We start from the raw sequence: 12,880 nt of genomic DNA on the forward strand, positions 1-12,880 counted from the left end.
GTTTTTTGTGTGTTACTTTGACAGTCAGATGGGTGCGATGACCGAAAAAATGTGGATTTAAAATACACACACAGAAGAGTGTGAAAGCATTTGTATTAGGTTTAGCCTTTTTAGATCAATATCTGCTTCCAAGTCCCCTTCTATGTGGTCAAAAAGGCATTTTAAAAATTGACAATTGAGAGGACACTTGCTATGATATGATACTGAATGTTGTCCTATGTTGTATATTCTGTTGTATTCTATGTATCTTTCAGTTTGTTTATTTCTATATTTACATTCACACTTTTTAGGTATACGTGTTATATACTTATTATAATGTGTATATCTTTATCCTACATATAAAGCAGCAGAGGATGTTTGTCATTGGTACTTTGTTCCTAGACGGGCCGCAAAGATCCAGTTTTATTATTCTACAGTTCTGTTACATTTATTTTTAATACCCCGCCCCCACATTCCTCAAGAAAAGAGGTGTGCCTCAGCATAACTGTATCAAGGCCAAAATATGTGTACCAGGTGGAGATCGCAGCCTAGCGTTATAAACCCCGAGCCTCCGCGAAAGGTCACCACCTGACATTCATCGAGCCTGACGTTCTTATTTTCACAGGGCCCATTAGGACTGCGGCTAACACCTGGCTGGATCCCGCGTATGGCCACCGTCCCACTCATGCCTTGGAAAAGACCCAGAAAAGCAGCCTGAAGCGAGGGGCAAGTAGAGGAGAAACCAGACGAAGGAGGCGCAGGCCAGAGGGAGCGACGACCTTCTGTCTGAGAGAAAAATCTGAAAGTAAGAGAATGCGTCGTGGATCCCGTGGCTGTAAACGAACCAATAAAATTACCCTGGACTCCATACGGATCAAATGAACAATGACACGTTATGCTCTGTTAATATCTCCAATTTGGTTGGAATTTAATTAGAAACTCAGTCCAAAAACATGTATTATCTCAATGAATGTAAAAGCTTATTTGATAATATACCGCGCAGTACTGACATCCTGGGATATTGTAGCTGCATTTATTGTTTTTGAGCTTAGATGTATTTATTCATCCGGGCAGCTCGACTATGACGGTAAACTAGGAACTTTGCCACAATCCCAAAAGCACAGACACTACGGACCTCTAAGGTCACGAGTCCCACCCACAAAACCAACCTGACAAACCAAACGCTGTACATTTTTGGTGAGTTTTTGTTCATTGCTTCTCCCTATAACATGATCTAAGTGTTATTTAAAGCATTTATGCAGGCACTTTTTGAGATATTTAATCCCAAACTAGATCCCAATCAAGTATAAAGTCATGAGCATTTGATTAAAACCCACATAATCCCAGAAATACGACTGTATCCCACGACTATGTTCACCTTCCCTTGTGTGACGTTTCTTTTTTGTTTCATACTTTGATGCCCATTTGTGTATCATACTGATTGTGCCGAAAAACTACACAAATCAGGGAGTGTGTGCTAAAAATATTCTACAGTCCATATTCAGCCTGACACTACTTATCTTGCTTTTTTAGATAATTGCCCAGAAAAATGTAAGCAAGTCTTATTTCCATTATTTCAGCGGTCCGAAAGCTTTGATCTCTTTGGGACTGTTTCGGGACCACAGCGGAGGAAAACATACATTCACCCACGGGTTTATTTTCACACCGTGCTCTTGGCAGCAGTTAGCCAATCTCTTTAGCGCAGACATGTTTAAAGGATTAGGGATTATGTTCAAAAGCGACCGCGTTCCCTTTGGGGCCTCTTAATTACGATATATGTTTTAGCAGCATGCGCTCCGCGTAATTCACTTCAAGGTTATGAGAACCGGAGGCTTTCGCACAGTATGTTTGAAAAGATGTGTAAACAAGAGGAAGGAGGGACGAGAGGGAGAACTGGCCAAAGTCAGGGGAGGGTTCCTGTTTCACGTTTGGTGCTTTGGCTTTTGAAATCATTTCTCGACTCAGCCGCGAGATGAAAGAGCACCGCCTGCTGGTCGTGGACTAACACGAGCGGTGAATAAATGTACAGCGTGTGTACAGTCTACTGTACAAACAGCATTTGAGAGGTGAGAGAAACAACGTCATCGGGGTTATGTTGACTTTGGCTCGGAGATTGCAAATTTCTACCAGAAAGATTGAAGTTTGAACGATGCGGCCTTCACCGCACAGCGAGAGTCCAAAAAAGAGCGGGATCTGGTGGTTTGAACTTGCCTCGTACAAGGGCTCAGTTTGAATGCTGCCGCTGCTTTGATTTTGGACTTTCATTTTTGTAACATCTCCCCCTCGAGTATCCCGGAGTATCCCTTTAAACACCGGAGGCAGGGCGGCGCTATGCTCAGGAGCGAGACCCAAACTAAATGCCGGAGACCTCTGTTCGTGTCTTTCCCAAATAGAATACGGTGTCGTTGCAAACAGCACATTGAGTACAATTGACCGTCAGTGCTGGAAAAATGGAACGCAATTAATTACAAGCGCTTGAATGGGAACGGATTGAGTTGAAATAGCAGCTAGGAAGAGACTGCAAAGCTCCAACAATCCTCTGAATTTCTTCCGATAGGTTGCGGATAATGACTGCGATCTATCTCTAATATTAATGCCGATGTATATTTTTAAATAATAGAAAGGGTCTAAATTTGCAATAAATGAACATGGACATAGACAATCACGGAGAACATGATCACGATTTTGAGCAGACAAACAAACCTGTTGAAACTTGTCTCATCCCACACGAATTTTTGGTTTGTTGCATTATCTTTAGTCAGTTACCAGAGCCACAAAACGAACTTATGACGATAACAGATTTGATTGCTGGCATTCAAATAAAATGTTTTTGTTGAAGAAATGTCTTTCAAAGCATAAAACTTGAACTTTGTTTAATTTCTGCAAGTAAAATAGTTAAACCGACACGAGGCATCCCCTTAGAAGATGCAACCAAATGCAATGTAAGTATGCGAGTGGCGGAGATTTGCCTACATTTTGTTACATTTCTACTCATTTTCTTGTCCGCTGCAGAAAATGGTGGCCGTACCCCTCCGTTCTCTCTATCTACTCATCGCAGCGTTCCAGCTGCGTTTCTTTCACCCGGTCCACGGCGGGGCGTATTACGGCCATAAACAGCCACCTCAACAGCACCAGCCCTTGCCGCAGTACAACGACGGGTATCCTCAGCAACAGTTCGTGGGGAATGAGATGCCACACCTGCCGTACGGCAAAGAAGGACCATTACTGCCTCAGTACGGAAAAGAGCTTCCTCAGCTGCCTTTGCAGATGGGCAAAGAGAGACCACTGACTGAAGGCAAAGGTGAGGTCAAATACTGTCTGCTTAATTTGGGATGTCAAAGAAGCGATGAGGTTCCTCATTGTAATGAATCATTTTAAGAGAAAAACGGGCTAGACTTGTAGTCATTTCACGTTATATAAACGAGGGTTGAAATTCCGATTTGACACACACGAGCAGTTGTTTTTTTGTCACTGAAGTTAACAATAGAGGAGAGTGAGAACACGCTCTAATTTACCAGCTAAGATGTACGTGTCAATCTTTGACTTACTGACTTAATACTTTTCATCGAGGGGAAACTTCCCCGAAAGCGTTCTTTTCAAGCGAAACGAAGGGGCCGATATAAACGACCACCATAAATGGACCGTAGGGGTCGTAATCACGTTTGCTCGAACTGTATCACAGAAAGCGGGTATCAGATCACACTAAGACCATTTGCGTGAAAGGTATTTCTCGATCGACATCGTTCGATCGAGTGAAAATTCACCGCCGTCTACCCCATCTTTCCTCTCGTCAACAGGACAAAGTTTCCCCAGAGGGGCTAAAGGCCCACCTCCCCCCGGTCCAGGCGCAGAGGGTCTCCGAGAGGGACCGCAAGGAATTCAGGGCCCCCCGGGACCAACGGGACCACCGGGACCACAAGGCCCCCCCGGGCTACCGGGCCAAGGCTCGCCGGGGTTGCCGGGAAAGCCGGGGCCTCCCGGCCCTCAAGGTTACCCGGGAATCGGAAAACCCGGCATGCCGGGCTTGCCGGGCAAACCCGGAGGACCCGGATTACCGGGGCCGACGGGCGACCTCGGTCCCGGCGGTAACGAAGGGCCCACCGGACTTCCCGGACCCCCGGGGCTCCCGGGTCCCCCCGGTCTCCCCGGAATTTCAAAAGCGGGAGGTCAGGGGCTGCCCGGACAACCGGGTCATCTAGGGGAGCCTGGCCAAAAAGGTCTACGCGGGCTTCCCGGTCTTCCGGGAGCCAAGGGAGACAAAGGACTCGGACTACCCGGTTTGCCGGGTTCGAAAGGACCCGGCGGACCGCCGGGTCCCCCCGGACAAGCGGGCATCCCCGGGATGGGTAAACCCGGCCTGAACGGTCTCCCCGGACAGCCGGGGATACCGGGGAAACCCGGTCCTTCCGGAGAGCCCGGACCGGCGGGGCCGCCCGGCGAAAGAGGTCGACCCGGACCGCCCGGCTCGCCGGGAGTCGGCAAGCCGGGAAAAGACGGTTTCAGAGGGCCACCGGGACTCTCCGGAGGGAAGGGGGAACCGGGCCCTCCGGGTTTACCGGGGGGTCCGGGCTTGCCGGGCTACGGTAAACCCGGTTTTCCGGGACCTAAGGGTCACAAGGGACACGCCGGTCTCTCGGGACCTCCGGGCCTAAAAGGCGATAAAGGTCACGGAGGTCCTCCGGGGGTCGTCGGGCCCACCGGTCCCAGCGGCGCGCCCGGCCCGCCGGGTCCGATAGGGCCTCCCGGTAGCCTGGGCTTCCCGGGACAAAAAGGAGAAGACGGTCTCGGGGGACCGAGAGGATATCCGGGAACGAAAGGCGACTTCGGGCCTCCGGGTCTTCCCGGACAAGCGGGTTTGCCGGGAGAAGGCGGACAACCCGGACCGAGAGGTTTACAAGGGCCCGCCGGCCCCAAAGGAGAACCCGGTACGAGGGCTTCGCCCGGCGCCCCCGGTCCCGTAGGCGTACCCGGATCGAGAGGAGAGTCGGGCCGGCACGGCGAGAAAGGCCACCAGGGACCGCAGGGCATTCCGGGGCTCACGGGACCGGGGGGACCGATCGGACCTCCCGGCCCGCCGGGTCAAAAAGGTGAAACCGGCCCGCCCGGTAAACCCGGCTATCCCGGAGAAGGCAAGCCGGGACCCGTCGGTCACGTCGGTCTTCAAGGTAACCCCGGGCCGAGCGGCCCCGCCGGACTTCCGGGGCAAGCGGGGCCGCCCGGCCCCCCCGGTCCTCCGGGACTCCCCGCGGCATCTCCCGAACTGGGACAGATCCTCCCCGTGACGGGCCCGTACGGCGGGCAAAAACAAGGTCACAAGAAGTCAAAGAACGGAGGCGACCTCGGCGGAAACGCCCCGGAGATGCCCGCGTTCACGGCCAAGCTGGCGAATCCCTTCCCTCCCGTGGGTTCTCCCGTCATCTTTGACAAACTCCTGCACAACGGCAACCAGGACTACAATCCGCAAAGTGGCGTTTTCACTTGCAGCGTACCGGGGATCTACTATTTCGCTTACCACGTCCACTGCAAAGGAGGCAACGTGTGGGTGGCCCTGATGAAGAACAACGAGCCGGTCATGTACACGTACGACGAATACAAAAAGGGCTCTCTGGATCAAGCGTCCGGGAGCGCCGTCCTCCCGTTACGACAAGGAGACTCGGTGCATGTGCAGCTGCCATCCGACCAGGCCGCGGGACTTTATGCCGGTCCGTACGTCCACTCCACATTTTCTGGATATTTATTGTACCCAATGTAAGAAAGGCGTCGGAGGAAAGGCGATAGTAACGGTGGAAGAATAATATCTTTATATAGAGTAGCATCCATCACATCTGTATTTACATCCACAAACGGAGCGGTCTCAGAAAGTACGAACATTGTACGAATAGATGCGGTCACTGGCAGCGATGCCTTGTGAGATTTGTGGAGAGCAGAGGTCAAATAATGTGACCAAATATCTCAGTTGTCATCATTGTTTTACGTTTACATTGTGCATTTATTCTTATATCCATCAACATGCAATATATCTGCGTTTATGACACGACTGTAACGACGTTTCCATTTTTGTTCTTTACAGTCGTATACCATATACGGGGCACATATCGGTTTCTCTGTACGACGCATTTACTTCTAGCTGTCCGTACGTAACGGGATACGCATCATACAGTCATTAAGTTATTGTTAGTCTTTTGACGTTGTTTTGAAAATGCAGCTTTTGAATCCAAATGTTAACACAAATGAGTACACCTTCATCTGACAGTAAAATAGACCCATGCAATTTCATACCACATCTCAGCGAAGAACAGAGATTGATTTGTCTGGTTTTGTTTGTACTAAATATGAATGATTTGAAAGGTTTTTGTTAGTTTGTCAGTATTCTCTGTAATTTATTTGTTTGACTACTGATTACTTGGGATTGCGTTTATTTCTGCGCGTTGACACCAAATGACGGAATTCATTCCAAAATGCCAAACACAACATCCACTTTACGTGGCAAAAAAGAACCCAAACATTCCCGGATATGTTCACGCTTCTGCCCGTTCACACCACCACGTCTTTCTTTTTGTATGTTGTACTTTGTGGATGTGCAATTGTTTTCTCTTCCCTGTTTTTCTTTACGTCCGACCACGGCGCACAGCATAAAATGGGAAGCTGCTGTGCCTAAAGTATGCGAATGTTTGTCTTTATCGCCACGATTGACGGTTTAATAAAGAAATGAAAACCTTTGTCTTGACTTGATTTTCATCATCATCACCATTTCAACTCTATTTATGTGCTGCTGTATTTATGTTTTGATGTTTAGCAGCAAATAGGTGACCCAAATGGCACGATTGTACATTTAGTCTCCGCTAAGTACGTGATGTCAAAGGTGTGCAGAGAATGGTTGAAGTGAATGAATAATGTAGCTTTTTCTAAGGTAGTTGCATGTGCAATTTTCCACGTTCTTGAGCTGGATGTGAAGCGCGTGTGTATGTGTATGTGTATGTGAGAGACGGGGAGACTGACCAATCAGAGTTAGCGACGTCACACTTCCCGTGTGGAAGTTTGACCTAACCGAGTTTGAGATGTTCCACTTCCTGTCTGTTCCTCTCTCGTCCCTCTCCTGTTATTTTTAGTCGAATGCTTCTCACGAGCAACGTCAATTAAACGTAAGTGTGTTTCTCTACTGTATCATATGTTGTCAGTCATGTGGTGGTATGTAGCTTCCAGTTTAAGCTCCTCCTGGCAGTCTGTACGACTCGGACTAGCTAGCTAGCGTTAGCGTGTTAGCTCGGTCGTCGTGTACCGTGCTCCAACAGTGGAAGTGAACCTTCCGACACGAACGCTAGCATGTGAAGTGAAATGAGGCTTTTGCAGATCCATTTGTACTGCTGCGATGATTGAGTGAGCCTGGAAAGTATTATCAAAACAGCAGCTAAACACGCTAACTTGGCAACGCTAGCAGTGAATGAGGTGGATGCCCTGCATATCAGTAACAGTCAGGCTGCTGCAGCGGTGAAGCTTGTCATGTTAGTGTTCCATGTGTACCCGGACTGTTCGTTGACGTATTTGTGCCTCGTGTGGCTCTGTTAGTTATCCTTCCAACAGAGGCTACGGTGAGTACCTGTGAGGTAATCGTCTGTTTGAGTTGCCTCTTGTGTTCTGTTAGATTGTCCCGGTTCTTTTATTGACAGTCCGAGGATTTCAGCCGGAGAGTTCTGCAGTTCCCAATAGCAGTTTTATTCCAGTCACAGAAGTCACAGGTAAAGTACATACAGCGCTGGGCTCGGAGTGACAGAGGCCTCATGGACCTCTGGCAGTGAGCCCCGACTCTTTCGTGCATATGCTTTTTAAAGGGTTGGCTGGACCGAGTACTATACGTGACTGTCTCTAACTGGCCATTTCGGTGTGTGCGTCACAGATGATGCATCCCTGGTGTGGTCATATAATATTGAAACACTTGTGGATGTTGTTTGCGTAGGCGTGTATCTCTAATCATAACTTTAGAGTATGATTAGCACAACAAAATGATTACAATCAAGGTCCGTCTGGTCCATTCTGTCTATCTTCTTAGCAAAATGATACAGGAGAAGCCACGTCTGTGGAGGTCAGATTGACATATTCTGTTCACTCTCATGAGGAGAGAGTAACTTTATTTGAGAAGGCCTGAAACATTCTATGGTCATATTAAATTCTAATTCAACAATTCCCCTTTTGACATGATTTTATCATGTCAATCCAATAAGAAGTAGGAATGTTGTGTGTATTGTGCTGTATTCTTCAGCAGCGAGTCGTCTAGCAGGGCCCCAATCTGCAAACAACCAACCACATCAGAAAGCAGCACAATTACATGGGAGACTTGTCGGCGTCCCTTTTTGGTATACCTTTACTACATCAATATACAATATGTAGGAAAGGCAGTGCAGATTAATGTGACCTATATGTGGGCAAATATGTGTAAGCTGGTCTTCAATTGCAGTTAATAGCAGCAAGCAGTCTTCCTTGCACAATGCATGTGGAAATTTCTAAACAAAGTGATTAAACCATATGATTAAAAGCACAATAAGCAGTAACATCTATAAGTATCACGCCTCTAAGTGTGTGGATAGCTGTATATGGGTATGTATTAAACGTTAGCAGTTTATGGTGTGTGCAGCCAAGGGCGGGATCCTCTTCATCCTGAGAGAGAAATCTGTGGAAGAACTTGATTAGAATAGTGGAGTAATTAATAAAGAGGTGGTGGAAATTTATCATTGATGGAAGCTGTAATACATTTTAGAGGTGCCCGATGCAAGGAGTACAGCAACAACCACAGAGTTACTGAGAGAGTTACTGCAACCACAGACTAGACTAGATAAAGATAGAGCTAATCAGTGTTTTTCATGTGCCAAATGTTTTATCAAATAAAGTACAAACACCACCTCTTTCTGCTAAAAGAAAATCCAGGGTCATTTTTGTAGTATATCAGAGTGGACTTAGTTAATCATGTCCACATTTTTTTGCTTATAGCGACCCATCAGTAGAGAAATTCAAAACCAGCGGCTAACATGTCGGCTAATTTATATTCATCAGGCACACCTCTGAGAATGTCAATTGCATCTATGTGGGTGTGTGAGTTCTAGTAAAGGTTAAATGTACTTCTCTGGGTGTGATAGTGGTGGTGGGAAGTCGTACCCAGAATAAGGGTCAGTAGTAGAGTCTTAGGTCAGGTGTAGAGGTTCTTAAGTCAGTGTGAACCTCAGTCAACGTCCTGTCTTTTTAGGCCTTGTGTCAGGGAACAGTGAGTCTCATGGATCCAGTCATTCAGTTTGTCTGTCAGTCCTCTCTTTAGTGTGAGGCAGCCTTTGCTACCACGTGGGGTCTCTTCCAAAGGGGTGGGAACCCATTGAGCTTGTTGACCTCTCTTAAGGTCCAGTCTCCCGTTTCTACAGGAGAGTTGTCGTGGCTTTGTACCTTTGCGAGTATTTCCGTTACCTGTTGGGAAATACTCATCAGAGTGTTTTTCAACTTTGACATATTCACGTGTACTTTCATACTGTAAGAGTAATGGTGGCATATCAGTGGTAAATGGACAGGGCATTTTTCTTCCTGTCAGTATCTCATGTGGACTAACATTCACGGTGGAAGTTTGTGTCTGCACAGACTTCCGCTAGTCCTTTTTGATAGTTCTGTTTGCTCCTTCAACCAGTCCTCGTGAGGCTGGGTGGTATGCTGCCCTTAGATGAGTGCTGTAACCTTAGAGTTAGCACAGCGGCCTCCACTGTGAGCTTCTTGGCACAACATGTTTAGTAGTCCAGTCCTTTATCTCTCCATACTTGTTTTTTTCCTTTATTCATTTGTTTTAACATAGTGAAATATTGTATGCGTATCTGTACAGAATCAGTGAATGGCACAGTGCCCCGTGCCCAAGTGTGGACCTAATGAAGAAGCTTCCACACAGACTCTTATCAGTCTTAGCGCTCGATCGGTAGGGTTTCCCCCAGTCTCACCACTCGTTTTAATTCACAGTGATTCTGAAACGCCCAAGCCGAATCGTCCCCTTAGTAATCCGTTGCCCCGACAGAGCTGCTCGTTGACCTGGATCAGGTGTTGGGATCCCCAATCAGTAGTGACTGATCAATGCCAAACACCTCATTCAGTTAAAACATCATCCAAGCAGGGAGTACAGCAACAGAGAAGAGAGTTACTCTGTAGTTCTTTAATGTTCTGCACACACAATTCCCTCTGTGGTTTGTCCGCAGGGGTTATGTGGATCATTTGTTTGTAGGGGTTGTACCCTGCTGTTGTCCTCGCTGCCATATCTGACAGCTTAGTGTGACATGGTGAAAAAGTTGTATACGTGCTTTGACAGAGTCTGCGATTGCCCGAGTGAGGACCCAAACAAGAAGCTTCTACACAGATTCTATTAATCTGTGCGCTTGTTTGCTGGGGGTTCTCCCAGTCTTATCACTCGTTTTAATTCACAGTGACTCCAAAACACCTTAGTTTATGTGTCCCATTATTCAGTTGCAATATCATCCAGGCAGGAAACTGCCCACATTGTCATGGAAAATAACAAACTTGTCCCTGTGTCCTTGTTTGTTTATTATTTTCATTTTATTTACTTATTTGTTTATTTTTATTTTTTATTTATTGTTTTTTTTTTTAATTTTATTTTTTTTTTTTTAAAAACCATCACTCTCATCAGTGGCATCACTCTCATCAGTGGCATCACTCTCAACAGTGGCATCACTCTCATCAGTGGCATCACTCTCAACAGTGGCATCGCTCCTTAGCGGCATCGGTTAGCTACCCGGAAAATATATACAATAGTGTACAGTATGGAGGAAAGCAAAATGTCCTGCCCTAACATTTGGGAGACAACTCTCAGTGGTTATTTACCCAGTGAGTTCTGTCCCTTATCAGGCCAAATTAGCTGTCCTTGGACACTTATTTTCTTTTCCCTCAACTGTGACTATGTGGTTCTGTACTTTACATGTGACTACAACATTTCAATGCGGTTTAGTTATACTCAGTTTTGGTTTACGTTTTAGCGAATGTAGGAACAACATTATTCAGACAACTTTGATTTGAGTATGGCCAATGTGCAGAAATTCTATCTCAAAAAGGTTTTCTGCTTACCCTTACTCAGGCGTGCCTTGGAGTTGTCTGAAAAAGTGTTCCTCCACTCACTCCGGGGTTCCTCAACGGGACACGTCTCGGAGTTTGCCAATCCGGGTCACGGCACCAATTGTTAGATTCTCCCGGTTCTTTTATTGACAGTCCGAGGATTTCAGCCGGAGAGTTCTGCAGTTCCCAATAGCAGTTTTATTCCAGTCACAGAAGTCACAGGTAAAGTACATACAGCGCTGGGCTCGGAGTGACAGAGGCCTCACGGACCTCTGGCAGTGAGCCCCGACTCTTTCACGCATATGCTTTTTAAAGGGTTGGCTGGACCGAGTACTATACGTGACTGTCTCTAACTGGCCATTTCGGTGTGTGCGTCACAGACGATGCATCCCTGGTGTGGTCATATAATATTGAAACACTTGTGGATGTTGTTTGCGTAGGCGTGTATCTCTAATCATAACTTTAGAGTATGATTAGCACAACAAAATGATTACAATCAAGGTCCGTCTGGTCCATTCTGTCTATCTTCTTAGCAAAACGATACAGAAGAAGCCACGTCTGTGGAGGGCAGATTGACATATTCTGTTCACTCTCATGAGGAGAGAGTAACTTTATTTGAGAAGGCCTGAAACATTCTATGGTCATATTAAATTCTAATTCAACAGTTCCAATTGTCATGTTTTCTCCCTTTCAGAGATCAGCTATGGCTTCTCGAGCAGGTCCGAGAGCAGCGGGCACAGACGGCAGCGACTTTGAGCACAGAGAGCGGGTAGCCTCCCACTATCAGATGAGGTAGGTGACAAAAGTGAAATATTTGTCTGTAGCTCAGCTTTAATTCTGTGGGTGATTATAGAGTCAGTTGTACTGACACTGGAAATGCTAAAAAGTGTGCAGTGCAGCCAAAAAAGAAATGTGACATGATTTGAAGAATGAGTTTTTGAGTTGATATGAACAGTTGATTGTTTGAAAAGAGTAAATTTGTAATCACCAGCCCTTTGTGACCGTACCCGTCTGTCTCATTTGGCACAGCGTCGCCTTAAAGTCCGAAATCCGTAAACTCAACATAGTCCATCTTGTGATCTGGGTGCTGATGGCCGCGCAGGTAACGGCAGACGTTTCAAAAGCAGTTGAGAGCAGAAAAGCGTCGGACCGGCTGACGTAGCTGCCATGTCTCTCCTTTCTCAGGTGACAGCGAGCCAGCTGAGCCTGGTGTCTCACAAGGTAGTCGCCTCCCCGTACCAGTGGGAGTACCCGTACCTGCTGAGCGTCATTCCCACCGTCTTCTGCTTGTCGGCGTTGCCCCGCAACAACATCAGCTACCTGGTGATTTCCATGATCAGCGCGGGGCTCTTCTGCGTGGCCCCGCTGATCTACGGCTGCATGGAGATGTTCCCCGTGGCGCAGCAGCTGTACCGGCACGGTAAAGCCTACCGCTTCATCTTCGGCTTCTCCGCCGTGTCGGTCATGTACCTGGTGATCGTCATCGCCGTGCAGGTGCACGGCTGGCAGATCTACTACAGCAAGAAGCTGCTGGACCAGTGGTTCACCAGCACGCAGGATAAGAAGAAGAAATGAGTTTCTCCATTTGGATAGTGACCGAGAGACGAGACGCGTGCTCGGACCTCGTCCTTGTTTTTTCTACATTTCTACCCCACGGTCACGAGAGCATCAGCGTGCGGACCGCTGGACCGGCGCACTGTCCTTGAATCCTGCTGGTGTTTCATTGTGACATTTTTCACGAGTAAAGTGTTTGTCTGAAAGACAAGTGTAATAAATGTTGCAATTGAACAGGATTGTTGGTCAGTCCTAATTTGTTTGG

General features: G+C 47.2%; 2 protein-coding genes across 4 annotated transcripts; both read left to right on the forward strand.

Moving 5' to 3' along the window:
* Positions 1–621: 621 nt before the first annotated feature.
* On the forward strand, positions 622–6,699 carry LOC139223586 (collagen alpha-1(VIII) chain-like). The gene is made up of 3 exons (XM_070855552.1): positions 622–784; positions 2,992–3,280; positions 3,777–6,699. Exons 2-3 carry the CDS (start codon positions 2,995–2,997, stop codon positions 5,729–5,731), a joined length of 2,241 nt encoding a protein of 746 aa, XP_070711653.1. The 5' UTR covers positions 622–784; positions 2,992–2,994; the 3' UTR covers positions 5,732–6,699.
* A 328-nt stretch (positions 6,700–7,027) lies between these two features.
* LOC139223791 (protein jagunal homolog 1-B) lies at positions 7,028–12,854 on the forward strand. 3 transcript variants are annotated; one of them, XM_070855784.1, is made up of 4 exons: positions 7,028–7,121; positions 11,756–11,853; positions 12,091–12,163; positions 12,247–12,854. In XM_070855784.1, the coding sequence occupies exons 2-4, from the start codon at positions 11,765–11,767 to the stop codon at positions 12,634–12,636; spliced, it is 552 nt and encodes a 183-aa protein (XP_070711885.1). In that variant the 5' UTR covers positions 7,028–7,121; positions 11,756–11,764; the 3' UTR covers positions 12,637–12,854. The 3 variants fall into 3 exon arrangements, with proteins under 3 accessions (XP_070711885.1, XP_070711886.1, XP_070711884.1); XM_070855785.1 differs by lacking the exon at positions 7,028–7,121 and adding an exon at positions 7,515–7,568; XM_070855783.1 differs by lacking the exon at positions 7,028–7,121 and having other exon boundaries at positions 11,737–11,853.
* Positions 12,855–12,880: the final 26 nt, after the last annotated feature.

Source organism: Pempheris klunzingeri, chromosome 24, assembly GCF_042242105.1.
Source record: "Pempheris klunzingeri isolate RE-2024b chromosome 24, fPemKlu1.hap1, whole genome shotgun sequence".
Classification (NCBI taxonomy): Eukaryota; Metazoa; Chordata; class Actinopteri; order Acropomatiformes; family Pempheridae; genus Pempheris; species Pempheris klunzingeri.